Raw genomic sequence first — 15,577 nt, 5'->3', positions numbered from 1 at the left:
TGGCTGGCTGTCGTTTGAAATGTCGAAGCCGATTCATTTGGCAAAGTATTTGCCTGTTTGGTGAGCAGCTGAACTTGAATAGAAAAACAGGTTTCCGTCGCTTGTTATTGGTACTACGGCTATAGTTGGCAGAAATGTTGAAGCTGGATTAAGGCTCTGATCTCTAGATACAAAGGGCAAGGGTGGTCGGATCTGCTGAAATGAAGCTTCTACCTAGTGCGGCGGCTATTGGTGATCTTAAACGGATTACAGAGTGTTACATTCCCATGATCCGTGCCTTCATGCGATTCGTCGATGTCACATTAATTAACACTAATGAACCATTATATAATGAATAAAGATTCAAAAAATTTGACAGAAGAGGGAGTATGGCTTGGGAAATATTCACCCGTTCACTTCTCCAAAATCGGCTCCTCTTCTCCTTCCCCGCGGTGACTTGAATGTTGAAGCGTTGTGAATCAATTGGAAAGAAAGCGGGGGCTTGGAAAGAAAAAAAATTATCCGAATAACGCCCTCCTATCGCTCCCACGTCACCGCATTGTCCTACAGCTCTCCTCCCCACATCCCATGGCTTCCCTTCTCTGCCCCGCCTCCTCCTGCCGCTCCGCCTCCTTTCCCCGCCGCGCCTCCTCTCCCGCTCCGCCGTCCTTCCCCTACAGGCAGCACCACGGCGGCGCACCATCAGTCCCGCTTGCGCCCCCAGTCGCCTCTCCTCCGCCGCCGCGGGCCCTCGCCGCGGCCTCCTACGGCTACGGCGGCGGCGACCTGCTCAGGCCTATCGACACGCAGACAATCATCATAGCCGCCGCCGTCGTATCCGCGGTCTCCCTCTCCCTCGTGCTCGGCCTCAAGGTCTCCGCCGCTGGCTTTTCTCTCTTCTTGCCTGAATGGCAGGCTGCTGGTCTTGGTCTCGGGTTGTGATGCTCTTTGCTGCCTCGTTGCAGGGGGACCCGGTGCCGTGCGACAGGTGCGCTGGAAACGGTATTTTGCAGCCTCTCCTCCATTATGTGTGATATATCTAGTAATTAGCCAGCTGATACGCATAACACATTGCTGCATGATTTTGTTTATATGTAAAGCATTGCTGTATGATTGTTCCAAAGCCTACAGCTAACAGTATATATCCGTTTGCGTTGGTAACTCATCTAGTCATCTGGAATGTGGTGTATGTCTGTTCCATGGTGCATGTTAGGATATATGCGTAGTAAGTTCCTTTTGCCGCATCATCTAAGTGGGAGTTCAGAGTTCACCATTAGCTAGCTTGAGTGCCATACTTATATATAGACACTTGCTTTTGTGAATGACCTCAATTTGTGAGTCATTCGGTTTAGTCTGCTAAGACAATATCTAGATGATTGCATAGTTCAAATGTGGATCAGCGCTTTAATTTGTTTGGTTGTTTTCATAGTAGTTTCGATGCCCCCTTACAAATTCTTGGAAACTATCAATTTACATCTAATTCTTTGTATACATTGAAAGATTATGGTTATCAATTTTCTTAGTATTTTGGTTTGGTATTATACCATTGTAAGATGTGACTAATGTTTGGGCTAGTTGTGTCCTTCAATTTGCTGGCAAAGTCCATCCAGCATTTTATTGGCAGAGTACATTAACCTATCTATATTGGTATGCCCATGCACATTTGCTACATCACTGCTTTACTGATGGATACAGAAGACATGTTTGAGCATTTCCACAATATAGGCTTTTTTAAGAGAGGAACTCATAAAGATGTTACTGAGACAAATGACCCTTTTGCGTTATTCAGTAAATGTGGATGTGGTTCGCCAACAGCACCTTCCAGTACATGCGTATAGTGTTCCGTACATGTATGATGTACTAAAACCTTTTCCTTGTTGCTAACTAGGGGGCACGAAGTGTGTGTTCTGCAACGATGGCAAAATGAAGGTGGAAAATGGAGTCGTGGAGTGCCGTGTATGCAGAGGAGCAGGTTGTCACGTTCCCTTATTCTCATAACCTTTCGATCAGCACATAGCACAAAGAGAACAAATCTGGAACTGAAGTTGGGGTCACAGTGGTTATCCTTTCCGTATCTATTCTGACTCTTTGCATTTTCCCGTGCAGGGCTGATACTTTGCAAGAAGTGTGCTGGTTCTGGATACTCCAAGCGGTTGTAGCGGAGCCCCAGTTAGCTGACATCCTGTGCAGTTTTACATCTGAAAACTGGACTTTTGTACAGATATACGAACTCTTCTCCGTCAGGGAATATGTTCAGGTAGAGAGGGGTTTGAAGGGGAGATGATTTAATTACAGCCTGCAGATGTATTACCAGTTGCAGTTCACTGACGACGCTTTTCTTCTCTGTGATCAAACTGTTGAATACACACGACGAGATTTCGTGTTTGTGTGGGAGATTGACTGAGCACGCGTCATCATAGCCATACCATTGACGGCCTCACACAGGTGGAAAGCTTCTTCAGGATCAATTCTCGCAAAAGGCACGAGCCGCTAGTTATCAGCGTTCTGCTATCTTCGGCAAAAGCTAGCAGGCATCCGAGGTAAAACTGCCGATGCGCGGCCGCGCGGGGCTGCGGTGTGTACCAGGCTCGGAGCTGCCTCCTGCGTGGCCGAGTTCGGGCTGGTTTTGATCACAGAAGCGGATAACGCATGATAGTGTGCGCTGTGGTAGGATCGAGCCATGTTTCGGCCAACATTTGAAACAAGAAGCATGTCGCTGCATCAGCAACCCAACATTTGAAACAACCGAGCTAGACATTAGAGCACGAACAATGTTCTACAGACCGCTGTGCCTGCCTGTGAACATGTTGCAGCTTGTCGATCAACCCAAGCGCAGCTGAATGCCAATAAGGGGGCAAAAAGCAGCAATACATCATACCACGGAGGAGGAAAAATTCAGGACAAACTTTCAGCTCAAAACACAGTTCAATTGCAGGGTTTGCAACCTGCGCTATACAAAATAGCCTTGCAAATGACAGAGTCAGGTAAATTGCTTCATCATCTACCATTACGGTTACCATACTAAGCAAGGCTGAACTGCACCTGCAAGTCGCAAGTAACGCAATTTGTTCCAAAAAGATACACATAAGAGACCTAAGATTGTAAAGCACACCTCTCACTTCACAGGTGTCAGCTCTGAAGACACATGCCAGCTAACTGCAGCTGCTTACACATCCGAAATCTGGCTGCTGAATTCCGAGTAGTCACCCTCCTTCGCCTTCTTTGTAGTAGTACCTTCCTCAATATGCCTCTCTGCAGGTTGTCTTGGAAATGGGCTTGATTCCCTGTCGTGGGTAGAGGGAAAACCAAAAGATTTGAAGAAATCATTGGTCATCCGCTCAGCTTCATTTAGGACACTACCAAGGCTCCCAAACAAGCCTTTCTCGAGGGCTTCGATGTCACTGCGAAGTCCTGGGAATGCAAAGGGCTCGTTTGTTGGAAAGCCAAGAGAGAGCGAACCACTTTTCATTTCTTCTGTAACATCTTCTTCAGTGTTCTCAGTTTTGGATTCAACCAGTTCAGAGGGCCTAAACAGAGATAAAGCATTCCATGGGTACTCAGTAAGAAATTTGTGCCAATAACAAAATTGGGAAAGTGGTACAAAGAAGTTTGTAATGCCATACAAAATAGGAAAAAGAAGTATTCCCTCCGTTTCAAAATGTAGGTCGTTTTGACTTTTCTAGGTACATAAATTTTGCAATGTATCTAAACATAACCCTAGATTTAGGTGCATAGCAAAGTCCATGTATCTAGAAAACCCAAAACGACCTACATTTTGGAACGGAGGGAGTAGGTCTTTAATGAAAGGGGTCAATACAAGAAACTGGAATCCATTCAGTCACTGTTTTTCAAATGAGATGTTTATATATTTGATGAGTTAAAACAGCATTGACTGTCCCTTCTGACACACCAACGCAAGCATATACAGGAAGAACAGTTCAAGCAGTTCCTAAAATTTCACTAATAAGAACAGACTAAAATATAGCACTGAAAAATTCTCCATTGCCGATAACACATAACAGGATGAAAATGTGTTAGCATCAAGTTACCAACAACAACTTATAGGTCTCAAAAGTAATAGTACCACCTTTACCTAGAAAAATTGCCGATTACTTGGAAATGGAAGTAGAGCACAGTTAAATTAGCCGCAAGCAGAAAAAAAATTAACCCTATAAGCCATTAGAGTTGGCATGCATAGCCATCCCCTGTTGTAAACCTAAAAGGTATTGGTTCCATAGAAGAAGTCCCCACAAATTTACCAACTCATCAGGACAACCGTACTGGGAAAAAGTTGATCAGCGTGCTCCGGCAAATAATTTCACTTTCTTAATGAAATCAATCATCCCCTGATCCCCGTATGACCTCATTCGATCTCGCATCTCACGCAAATCAATTCACACAACCTAAGATCACAGTCGCCACCGATTAAACCCCAGAGAACGGGGCATCAATAGTTCAATACTATTGAAACATAATAACCTGAAGACTGGACTCGTGCCGGGATGGCAGAACGGATCGAGGGGAAGAGCGACGCGCAGGCTAACGTACCTGCCGACGCAGTCGCGGAGGAGCTGCTCCGTCTTCTCGCACTTGCGGACGAATCGGCCGGGCTCGACCTCCTCCGTGTGGCAGCGGGACTGCACCACCCGGCGCGTGGCGCACTGCGCCCCCTCGCCCCCGCCGCCGGCGAGGCCCCGGCCGCTGTCGCCGTCGTCGTCGTGCCAACGCCAACCCATGGGAACGAATCGAATTGGCGAATCGAGTCTGATCTGGGTTTGGGCTGCTCCCGCTCGGCTGCGGTTTATTTCTGGACACGGATTTGGGCTTTGCTTGTCTTGGGGAGCAATCCAGTGTGCGGAAGCCGGCGTGGGCTGGGTGGCTCTAGAAGGATGTGGAAGGCGCCTTGTTTGTCTGTCCCACGCGTGTATCTCACTGGGCGAAGGCTTTCCATCTAAAAATGGATAGCATTTTCTTTCTCCAAGAAAAAATAATTAATTAATAATGCCATTTTAGGCTCAGATGAGGGGAATCAAAATAATTGAAATAACGAAATAGTTTACATATTCTTTTAGTTTACATTATATTCTGCAGTGGTAAGCGTTGTTCCACACTTTGGTGGAGTTCATACAGGTTTGGTGGAGTTCATATAGGTAGCAGGATTTTGTGGCTAGGAATTTATCGAAAAATATATTTAGTGAGAAAACTCATTTGGAAATGGAGAGCCTCCTCTACGATCAACGCCGAAATTAGTACATGTAAATAATCACAGGGAAAAACACATATCGGTGCAGTGGGACCCACATGTCACCCGCAGCGCCGAAATCCCCTCCACCGTAGTGAAAACCAAAACAACCAATTTTGATCGTTCCTCGTTCCTTCCCCACGACCCCACCCCTAAACCCTCGCTTCTCCCCCGCCTTGCTCACCAAGATGCTCCGCCGCGCCGCCCCCACCGCGGCCGCCCTCTGCCGCCGGGCGGTCTCCACCTCGGCATCCCCCTCCCCAACCGCAGAGGCCACGGCGGCCGCCTCCTCCTCCGCCGTGAACTCCATCCTCCTCCGCTCGCTCAAGGAGCACTACCTCGAGGTCTCCAAGATGGCGCCGCCGCCCAAGACCAGCCCGCCCAAGCCCTTCACCATCGTCAAGGGAGCCCTGGATCAGCAATCGGGCCCCGTGCTGCGCCGAGAGTACGGCGACGCGGGGGAGGAGATCTCCATCTCCGTCGCAAGGCTCGCCAACATCCTGCCCGCCGGCGCCGACTCCGACTCCGACGCCGCCGGCGGGGACGGCGGTCTGAGCGCGTCCATCAGCCAGCTCTTCCTCCACGTCGACATCTCCAAGCCCGGGACGGGCAAGTCGCTGCAGTTCCTCTGCGGGCTGTACCCGGACGCCGTCGGGATCCACTCGGTCTGCCTCCGGTCAAAGAGCGCCGAGTCGTGGGAGGGGAATATGGCTTCGAAGGGTGGTGGGGAGTACCGGGGCCGCATCTTCCAGTAAGTTGTTCTTCCTAATGCATGAGAAATTTAGGTGTTTCCTTAATTTTCTACAAGAGTTTGTATACAATGCATTGGTTTTCTAGGAATTTGATTTACTGCTTGAGTAGGATTAGTTAGGAGGGGATTAATTATGGTGCAATGCAGGTGTGAAAATATAGATGGCAGAATGGGTGTGCTAAGGACAAATTTTGTAGCTTGTTTCCAGCAATCAGAATTAATTTAAGAGTATTTTCTGCGATCTCTAGCTATTGGTTGACTTTAAAGGCTTGAGCTCGAAGATGGTAGTTTTGATCTTAAGATGGACCATGGTTGATATTCCGGTAGCCACTGGCCAGTGGCTTTTTTGGAAGTTTGAAATTGATAGGAAGAATGAACTATCCTGCAGTGGTTTGAGATATTCTGTTTGCATATCCCCTGTCCAAATGTGGTTCAAGTTAACTTGTCAGTACTTTAAAGCTTTTTATTATGATTCTAATAGCTGTTCCTCTGAGCATGAAAGAATTTTAGGTACTAGCATGAGCATGTGCATTCTGCTTCTTGCCAATTCCACTTTTCAGTGACTACTTGCTAGACCATCAATTGAGACAATTCCCAATCACAAACATTTCTTGTGAACTTTACTTGTCGAGTTAAACTTAAGAAAATTAAATCCTTATGCTTAACGAAATAGCAAGTTGTGACACTACGGAAATTTTAGATATAATAATAACCATGAAAATTGTGTTATGTAATATAATGGCTGCTTCCATTATTGCTCTAAATGTTATACGACGAATAATGAGCCACTTGGTAAAGTTATTGATGTCTTCAGGGAAATGGTGCAAAATATTGTGAAAAGCTATTTTGACTTTGTTTTGATTGATTATTAGTTGTAAAACAATGGATTATTTGAATGATTTAGGATATGGCACTCTTCACTGGCAATTCAAAATTTTGTGACGTTATGGCTCAATGACATGTGGGGTTCAGGGGCTGCAGGTGAATGCGAGACATTGGATCACAAATTCTGAATTGCAATTTGATTTGAGTGTCATATCCTGAATTCCCCCATTGTGACCGACTGTAGCTGACAACTCAGATAGAATATTTGAAACTTATAAAAGGATACTAACCTAACCTCTAAGAATAACTCGTACGCAAAGGTGTTGAAAAGACATATTGGGGCTGCCCCATGTAAATTCATTTTGGCCTTTTTGAATATAGAAGAATCTAAGGTGTACTAGCATGCCCGTAATTTGATTCTTCCCTTGTAACCTATTCCTTTTTTCAGTCACTAACATCATTTAGCAAGGAATATTCCAGCATTTCTGGAATATTTAGATAAAACAAATCCTTGTGACTAAAATAGCAATTTATGCTATGGATATTCAGTTGTCACAAACAAGGGTCTTGTGGTTGTGACTGCTCTGGTTACTTGGCTGAAATGTTTGTTGATGGGCCAATTGGTGAAGTTACTGATGCCATAAGAGTTTGAGGCAGATAAATGCATGTCTTCCCTTTGCTCCTTCTATTCAATGTGCAATGCATAAAAAATACTAAAAGTAATATTGATGGTCCAGTGTGTAATTCTTCTTTACCATTGTCCATCTAACTTTTGATTCACTAAATCTGGCTCATGTGGTGGTCTGAAGTTTGGTCGATACAGTACAAATACATGACTGATAATACCAACAAAGGATTAGTGAACAGACCACATGAGTGTTAACAGACAACTTTGAACTGATATCTTTTTTCTTCTTCTTGTGAATGGACAGAGAATTAGATGAGAAGGTTCGGGATGCACTCCATCTTTACATTGAAGCCCGTGGCATAAATGAGAAGCTCTTCCCTTTTCTACAAGCTTGGCTTTATGTAAAGGATCACCGCAACCTCATACGTTGGTTCAAGAGTGTGGCCACATTCATCAGTGAGCCAAAGCCATAGTAAGGCACATTGCCATCGTTGCTCCTGTGCTGATTAATATGTCATTTCAATGTGGAATATCTCTGTTTATCTGTAACTCAGTGCCACACTAAAATTGCGCCCACTGTAGAAGTACGTATGTGAATGTTACTTAGCATAAAGTTATCCGAGTAGGCTTGCAGGTTCACAAAGCAAGACATTATGTTTTGCAGTCAAGCTGCCATGGTGGAATTTCATGGAACTGTAATACCATACTCACTATTGGCACCAGATAGAAATGTGGTGGTCTGACTGCTGTTTTTTTCTTCTCACAGATGTGAAGAACCCCATGTTGAAGATCATCTGAAATGCGGTTGCAGAACAGTTTTAGCCAGGATGGAGAATAGTGCTAGGATAAGGGAATCAAGTGCAAAGTATCGCCAGCGAGGAGTTTTTGCTTCTCTTCAGTTTTTGTGCCCTGGGGGATTAGGGGTTGATAATGCCACTGGTGTGCTTAATGTGTTTGGGGGCAGTGGTTGCATGAGTTGTCATTATTCCTTTGCTTTGCTGCCTGACCTTGCTAGGTTGTCAGACTCTCAATCATTCAGACTCCACACATGTCCACTGCAACATGTCGTCCTGCAAAGACGCACGTGTATACATTTTTCTTCATAAATATCGCCGTTGTAACTTCCAAATGGCGGGGAGCATATGCGATGGGTATGTCTTAGTGCATATGCCGGTTTGCTTCGTTTATATGCAGTTCTCCTATAAAAAAGTTGGATGCCTTTATATGGGCTTGCCAATCGTGGCATCCCAAAATATGCTGCTGGCCCAATATTTTTCCATTATAAACAAAAGCAACTGTAGACTGCTTTATGCTGCAAATATTCCTGAATTTGTGTTTCTCATCAGAAATGCGAATGGGAAATGTTCCTGAATCAGCTGCGCTCGACCTCAATAATTGCACCACTTGCGCTGAAACATCTAGTAGCGGTTGTCGGTGATCTATCCTAATCTTCTCTTTTTACCTGCTGCGCTTGTGCAAGGTGCTTCTACTGCTCGGCATCCGTATCGCGGCACATCCAAGAGCTCGAATCGAACCGAGCGTTCGTTGAGGCTGCCTTTTGTTTCTCGCTGGCGTATAGTCCTACGCTCCTACGGGCTACTGACTCTGCTCTGCTCCCCGCGGTCCACCGGAGCACGAGGGCCGGCGGCGGCGGGGCCCAAGGATCCGGCGCGCATGCCTCCGTGTCCCCGCGCCGGCGCGTCACGGCAGCGACGTGGCGCGCGGCCGAGCGGGAAAGCTCGCGTGCGGACGCCGCCTCGCGTCACCCCCGAATCTAACCTAACCTGCCCTCCTGCCCAAAAGAGATAGACTCCGTGGGAGAGTGGCCGAGCCCCCATGCCCGGGATATTTCCCAAATTGCACGTCGCCCGAGTCTGCAGCTGACGCGGGCGTGCTTTGACTTGATACACATGCGGAAAAGGGCAACTGGATGGGGGTCCTCGAGTGATGCTGGTGTCGCCGCAACGGGGAGCAGAAAGTTTGGTGGACCAAACCCTGATTAATTTAACTTGTTGCAAAAGTTACTGTTTTGTGGTTAGTATTAACCCATGCTATCATTGCTCCTGGATTATTCTTACTGCCCCGTCGCTTCGAAGTTCCTTGCATCGGAGAAGGAACGCCGCGCGGTTCACGCATTTGGTAATTTGGTGAACGAAGAAACGGTGAGCAACTGAGCAAGGAAGCGTGAAAGCGTCCTGCCTGAGCTCAGGTAGCTCGAAGCGCCTCGAGTCGATGCGCGCGACGCCACTTGCAGAAGTAAACGCACAGCGACAAGTCTTTTGGCGTGCGAGATTACCATCTTCCGTTCCCCGCACAACGACGTCTCGCTTGGGTCGGTGCCAACCAGGCCCGGGTGTGGTAGTAAACCACCGGGATCTCTACTTCCTCAATCCTAAATTACTATTCATTCATTTTGAGTTTTATTCATTTTGAGTTTTCTATGTACCTTCTGTTATGCATCTAGATATATATTATTCTAAAGTTGTGTATCTAAGAAAGTCAAAGTGAATTGTAATTTTGGACGAAGGGATAGTAATAGTAATACCAATAATTCAACATACATATACAATATATTTATATCAAATATTTTGTACATATTACCTTAAAATTTCTTTAAACACTTCTAAATACAAAGTCTTTGTTGATTATGAATATGCTGAAAAAGTAATAATAGTTACTAAATGAAAGCTAGCTAGCGTGCATGTTGCAAGTGTATTATATCAACTTACAAAAATATTACTAATTACTACGAAGAAAACTCAAATCCAAATATCATCTATAGATAAATGTCCAAATCAATCGATTATCAACAGCCTACTGCAATGAGCACATAATATCGATCTGATCGTCATTTATATATATCAAATATGAAATATCAACTCTTCTAATTATCTTAATCCGGTGAGGATTTACGGTCTTAGGGCGAAATTAAAAATTCCTACCCTCTCTATCCCGGTTGCTGCATTGATAGTTGGCTTGCTTTGTAGATGTGCCTGCTTGCCAGCGGGTCCTGGCTGGTGCTGGTTTGTTATTTACTTGTGCTTAAATCCTTTTTTTTAAAACTTTACTTGTGCTTAAATCAGGATGGCAAGACTGAAAGATGGATACGGACTGACGACTGCTGTACATACATACGTGGGGGCCCTATGATTTTGGGGCCCGGGCGCCCCTCTCCGAAAATCCTATCCAAAGATTTAAATCAAACGTATCTTTCGTTGTTTGAGATCAGTGCAAGTCTTAATAAACGTGTGGGATTAATCTGCACCAGGGAGCAGCATGTGAAGCGCGTACCGCTGCATGGGTGGAGCAAGTACAGCACACGTGTCGTCATGGGAGAGGTGGGGGCGGATGGGATGTCAAATGAGTTTCAAATTTCAAATATTTTTTTCTCTTAAACCATGAATCCGATTTGAAACCCGTTTAAACCATAATATTCTTTGGAATTGTTGCAACACAATGAGCTCCAATATGTTATTTTAAATTTTTTATTTTAATGTTTCAACTTTTTTAATGTACTACATCAACATTTTTTTAATAAGTACTCAACATTTTCTAAGTATTGTTTCAACATTTTTTTTAACATTTCAACATTTGTAATGTACTATTTCAACATTTTTGTGTATTGTTTCAACATTTTTAATAACTACTTCAACATTTTTACGTACTGTTTCAACTTTTTAATGTAGTACTTCAACATTTTTTAATAACTACCTCACCATTTGTAAAAAAGTTGAAGAAAAATGTTGGTGTGTACAAAAAATATTGATTAATATCACAAAATGTTGGTAACAATTAAGCTCGGCTTTAAAGAAAATGTTGATGAATATTAATGAAATGTTGGTGAATGTAAAAAAATATTATTACATTAAAAAATTTAAAGAAAAAGTGTTAAAAAGAAAAATATTGACCAACATCAATAAAATGTTGTTATATTCGAAAAATGTTCAAAAATAATTTGATTCAAAATATGGTCAATTGTGATCTCATTTTGCAGATCTCGTCGTAAGTAACGTCATGGTTCAATCCAAATTTGATTTGGACACTTGTCTGGAAACTACGTTTTTTTTCCCCTTCGAATCTTCATTTTGCACGAAAATCAAGGTGCACGTAAGAAGGTGCCGTCCTCCGGCCGGTTTCAACGCTAGAAAAAAATAAGACCAGCTGATTTGGTGGATTAACAGGGCGTTAACAGGAGCCCCCTCAGGGCCGGGCCTGGTGCCAGCGGCCGAGGTGCAGTGAACCGAAACGTCAACCCGTTTTACATCTTCGAGGCCGACTGGCCGAGGTCGGCGACCTCGCGCCACCCACCCACGGCCACACGCTTCATCCAGACGACGCGGCACGCCCCGCAACCGCCGGCTCGCGTTGGGGGGACGGGAGACTCTGCTGCCGCTTCGACCCAACCGTCTAGCGTAAGCCGTCGGCGCTCGGCGGCGGCCTCCGCCCTGCGCACACGCCACGGCGGGATGGCTCAGCCCCGTCAGGGAAGGGGTACGGCGTGGCCTAAGCATGGCTCCTTCCCCAACCCCATCCTATCCTACGTAGTACGTGTTGCCCGTGTGCGGTGAGGTGGCAGTGTGTCCATGCTACCGCTTCACGGGAGGATCTTGGCCATGACTTCGCCACGGGATATTTCCGGAGATCCGGAGATGCATACGAGGATGCAGGTCCGCGGCGTTGGGAACGAAGCTTCTTCTTCCTCTGATGCCGACGGGGGCTGACGTGCACCGGCTGCTGAGTCAGCGGCCGGAAATAAAGGGTCCACACGTACGTGGACGGAACAGTGGACAGAGGTTGGTGACTAGGCAAGATATGATGCGCACGTAACCACTTTTTCCTTTCTGAACTCTGCTTCATTTTGTGGCGGTGATGGTGTTAACATTGCCATATTGGCTGTACTTTGAGCGTAAACATTGCCAGCTTTTGGTCTTTGCTGTAGTTTCACGTCGAACTGCCATGAGTATGACATCTGCGCTTGGCAATCAGATGAAGAAACAAACGAGGCTGTCCGACATTTTGAAATTACTATCGAACTTCTAGACTACTATGACGCCCTTCCTTTTTCTTTTTGTCAATGTTGATTATGTGCCGACGAATCTAGAAGAAAGATAATCCGATAGTAATCCCCAGACAGGTTTTTTTTTATCAACTGTGTCAATTTGTCATTGGCAATTATTTCTAAAGAAAAAATAAACTGTACCGATGCTACATTGTTGTGACCAATAATACTTTTGTTAAGTGCTCATGAACTTCAGGTTAAGTGGAAAACCATATTGATGTTAGCACTCGACTGGGCTACGCCCAAAGCAAACGTCTTTATGGCGTGAAGATCATTTTTTTGGGGGTTAAAAAAGAAATACCAATAATCAATTTCCCACGTTAGAGGGACCTTTTTCACTCGGATGTCATATCCACTCGTTTCGCCACGAGGCGGCCCTATCTTGATCTTCCGCCCAAACCCACCCAGCGTCACACGTTCCCATCGCCTGGCGACTTGCTGCGACCCGACAGGAACGAATCGGACAGCCACCGACCGATAGACGCTTCAGTTTCTGTCCCTGTTGACGAAGCGCGCACGAGCACCCACCAGCGAGGGCGCGCGCACGAGCACCCACCAGCGAGGGCGCGCGCGCGTGGTTGATCAGTCGATGAGAACATGAAACCGAGTGCGCCGGCGCCCTTGCCCCTGCCTAGGTAGCTTTCGGCTAACTCGTCGGCGCGCCGCGCCGCGGCGGCGGGCCGTCGGGTGTGGCCTCCGTTCCGCTCCGTGGGGCGCCTCCCGCTCGCACCTCGTACGTCTCGTCGATGTGCACCCTATCTCAATCGAGCCGGCGAGAGCTCGCCATGTTTGCGCGCGTACCGTGCGCATGGACCAGCAGAGCAGGCTGTGGCGTCGGTCGCTTCGATTAGCAATCAATTCGTAATCTTAGCAATTTTCTTCAGTACATCCAGGTCAACAACGCCAGATTTATGCGATCGATACGCTAAAGTTGTAAGAAACCATGATGATTCCCGATTCTTAATCCACTAGTGTGTTTCTTAAGCCACTAGCGTGTTTTTCTGCGCACTTCTTAATCCACCATTGATCGGAATTATTAGGGAGTATATGCCTATTTTAGGATATATTTATCCTTTTCTTATACACTTGATGTATTTCTTATACTCCAAGCCATATTGGTTATATATAGAAAGGTTACCTCCCTCATTAGGGGATGTGATGTTTCTCATCTACTTCTCTACATGGTATCACGAGATTAGATCGTGGGCCTCCTCTCCTCTCCCTAGCACACGTAACCCTAGAGCGGCACCCCTCCTGCTACGCCGCCACCACCCCCTCCGCTGCACCTTCTGTCGCGTGCCCCCCTCCCTGCTACACGCCATGGCCACCCTCTCCTCCATCGATTCTTCCGTGTCCGACAATGCCACCGCTCCTACTGATGGCTCTGTGCCGCCGTCTGGTGCGCCTATTGGCGCCGGTGGTGGTGCCCCTGTGCCACCCCAGGACCCCCTCCTGGCACCGGCAGTGGCGCTTCCCCTGGTGGCAGTTTGCATCTTATTCATGCTCCGCCACCCGTCATCCATCCCTACGTCACCGTCTCCGTCAAGTCTCACGTTCCCATGACGTTGACGATGAAGTACTCCGCCTACACCAACTGGGCGTCTTTCTTCAAGTCCATGTGCGGCAAGTTCGGCCTCAAGTTGCACATTGATGGTATGGTGGCGCCCCCCAGGACCCCGACTGGGATCAAGCGGATTTGCTATGTCCGCTCCTAGTTTTTCGGCTCCGTCGATGACTCCGTCCTCCACCTCGCCATAACCGACGACGATCAGACCGCCCGGGATCTTTGGCTCGCCATCGAGAGCTTCTTCCGCACCAACAAGCAGTCCCGAGCGATCATCCTTAGCCATGACTTTCACTCCATGACACAGGACGACTCCTCCATCACCGAGTACTGCAGCTGCATGAAGATCCTCGCCAACGCCCTCCACGACGTCAGCCATCCCGTTTAGAACTCCTAGCTTATCCTGAACTTCCTCCGCAACCTCAACCCGCGCTTCTCCAACACCGTCGACGATATCGCCAACTTCACCACCGGCTTCTTGTCCTTCGCCCAGGCGCGGGACATGCTCGCCCTGAAGGAACTTTCCCTCACCAACGAGGAGAAGATCTCCAACTCCACCGCCCTCCTCGCTGGGAACTCTTTGTCGTCTTCATCCTCCGGCTGTACGGGCGGGTGTCCCCCGCTGCCTGGTTCTGTCCAGACTGGCGGTAGCAGCACCAATAGCGGCGGCCGTAGCGGCGGCAATGGCGGCTGTACCGGCGGCGGTGGCAAGAAGAAGTAGCAGCATAAGAAGGGCAGCGGCAGCTTCCACGGCGGCAGGCCCCCACGGCCCACCCGCCCATGGTTCTGCTTTAGTCCGAGACTAGCTCCTACGGCGCCCTGGGTTTCAAGCCGGCTATCAGTCAGGACGGTAGGGGCTGGCGCGCCAGCGCCCCTGGCCTCCTTGGCCCTCCTCTGTAGGCCCACGCCGCCTACGCCCTTATTCAGGCGCCCCCTCAGGCGCCAACCTGGGACCAGGCGGGCCTGGTTGCCGCCTTGAACCAGATGACGCTGCAGAACAGCGGCTGGGTCGTTGACTTGGATGCATCCGGCCACATGTCGTCCTTGGATGGTATTCTTCTTTCCCGCCTCCCTCGCTCTCACTCCCATACTATGACAACTCCACACATACTATGGCAACTCCACCCTCACCACCCCCTCCTCCCACTTTTGCCTTAACAATATCTTTGTTGTCCCTTCTTTAATTCGTAATTTGATTTCTGTTCATCAGTTTACAAAGGACAATAACTGCACCATAGAGTTTGATGCTTTTGGTTTTATGTCAAGGATTTTCTAACCAGACACGTGATTCTTCGTTGCAATAGCGTCGGCGATCTTTACACCATGCCTCCAGCATCCAGCTTTGCAGCGCCCTACGCCGGCCTTGCCATCTCCTCCAGTTTGTGGCATCTCCATCTTAGTCATCCTAGTCCTACCGCCATCACTACCCTTAGACAAACTTCATCTATTGCCTGTAATAAAGACAATTACACTCTATGTCATTCATGTCAATTAGGGAAACATGTGCGGTTACCTTTCTCACATTCTAG

At 47.2% G+C, this 15,577-nt stretch overlaps 3 protein-coding genes across 4 annotated transcripts; 2 read left to right on the top strand and 1 right to left on the bottom strand.

The window, feature by feature from the left end:
• The first annotated feature begins 62 nt into the window (after positions 1-62).
• On the top strand, positions 63-2,373 carry LOC117858813 (protein BUNDLE SHEATH DEFECTIVE 2, chloroplastic). Of its 2 annotated transcripts, none has more exons than XM_072293731.1 (4): positions 63-852; positions 945-967; positions 1,868-1,951; positions 2,086-2,373. In XM_072293731.1, exons 1-4 carry the CDS (start codon positions 568-570, stop codon positions 2,261-2,263), a joined length of 570 nt encoding a protein of 189 aa, XP_072149832.1. In that variant the 5' UTR covers positions 63-567; the 3' UTR covers positions 2,264-2,373. The 2 variants fall into 2 exon arrangements, with proteins under 2 accessions (XP_072149832.1, XP_034597838.1); XM_034741947.2 differs by having other exon boundaries at positions 475-852; positions 945-981.
• A 500-nt stretch (positions 2,374-2,873) lies between these two features.
• On the bottom strand, positions 2,874-4,892 carry LOC117858812 (fra a 1-associated protein). The gene is made up of 2 exons (XM_034741946.2): positions 4,528-4,892; positions 2,874-3,506 (listed from the first exon to the last, which is right to left on the bottom strand). Exons 1-2 carry the CDS (start codon positions 4,713-4,715, stop codon positions 3,146-3,148), a joined length of 549 nt encoding a protein of 182 aa, XP_034597837.1. The 5' UTR covers positions 4,716-4,892; the 3' UTR covers positions 2,874-3,145.
• Positions 4,893-5,336: 444 nt separating this feature from the next.
• On the top strand, positions 5,337-8,612 carry LOC117858811 (mitochondrial acidic protein MAM33). The gene is made up of 3 exons (XM_034741945.2): positions 5,337-5,972; positions 7,730-7,897; positions 8,192-8,612. Coding segments are annotated over exons 1-3 (732 nt in total). The 5' UTR covers positions 5,337-5,409; the 3' UTR covers positions 8,193-8,612.
• The last annotated feature ends 6,965 nt before the right edge of the window (positions 8,613-15,577 follow it).

The sequence above is a fragment of the Setaria viridis genome, chromosome 5 (genome assembly GCF_005286985.2).
Source record: "Setaria viridis chromosome 5, Setaria_viridis_v4.0, whole genome shotgun sequence".
In the NCBI taxonomy this organism is placed as follows: Eukaryota; Viridiplantae; Streptophyta; class Magnoliopsida; order Poales; family Poaceae; genus Setaria; species Setaria viridis.
This window is presented reverse-complemented; position numbering and strand designations above follow the sequence as displayed.

Bases quoted from the DNA above. Each gene is read 5' to 3' on its own strand.
- LOC117858813 (XM_072293731.1), top strand. From the start codon at position 568: ATGGCTTCCCTTCTCTGCCCCGCCTCCTCCTGCCGCTCCGCCTCCTTT. The intron at 853-944 runs GTCTCCGCCGCT...GCCTCGTTGCAG, and splicing joins CCCTCGTGCTCGGCCTCAAG to GGGGACCCGGTGCCGTGCGA. The intron at 968-1,867 runs GTGCGCTGGAAA...GTTGCTAACTAG, and splicing joins GACCCGGTGCCGTGCGACAG to GGGGCACGAAGTGTGTGTTC.
- LOC117858812 (XM_034741946.2), bottom strand. From the start codon at position 4,715: ATGGGTTGGCGTTGGCACGACGACGACGGCGACAGCGGCCGGGGCCTC. The intron at 3,507-4,527 runs GTACGTTAGCCT...ATCTCTGTTTAG, and splicing joins CTCCGCGACTGCGTCGGCAG to GCCCTCTGAACTGGTTGAAT.
- LOC117858811 (XM_034741945.2), top strand. From the start codon at position 5,410: ATGCTCCGCCGCGCCGCCCCCACCGCGGCCGCCCTCTGCCGCCGGGCG. The intron at 5,973-7,729 runs GTAAGTTGTTCT...GTGAATGGACAG, and splicing joins TACCGGGGCCGCATCTTCCA to AGAATTAGATGAGAAGGTTC.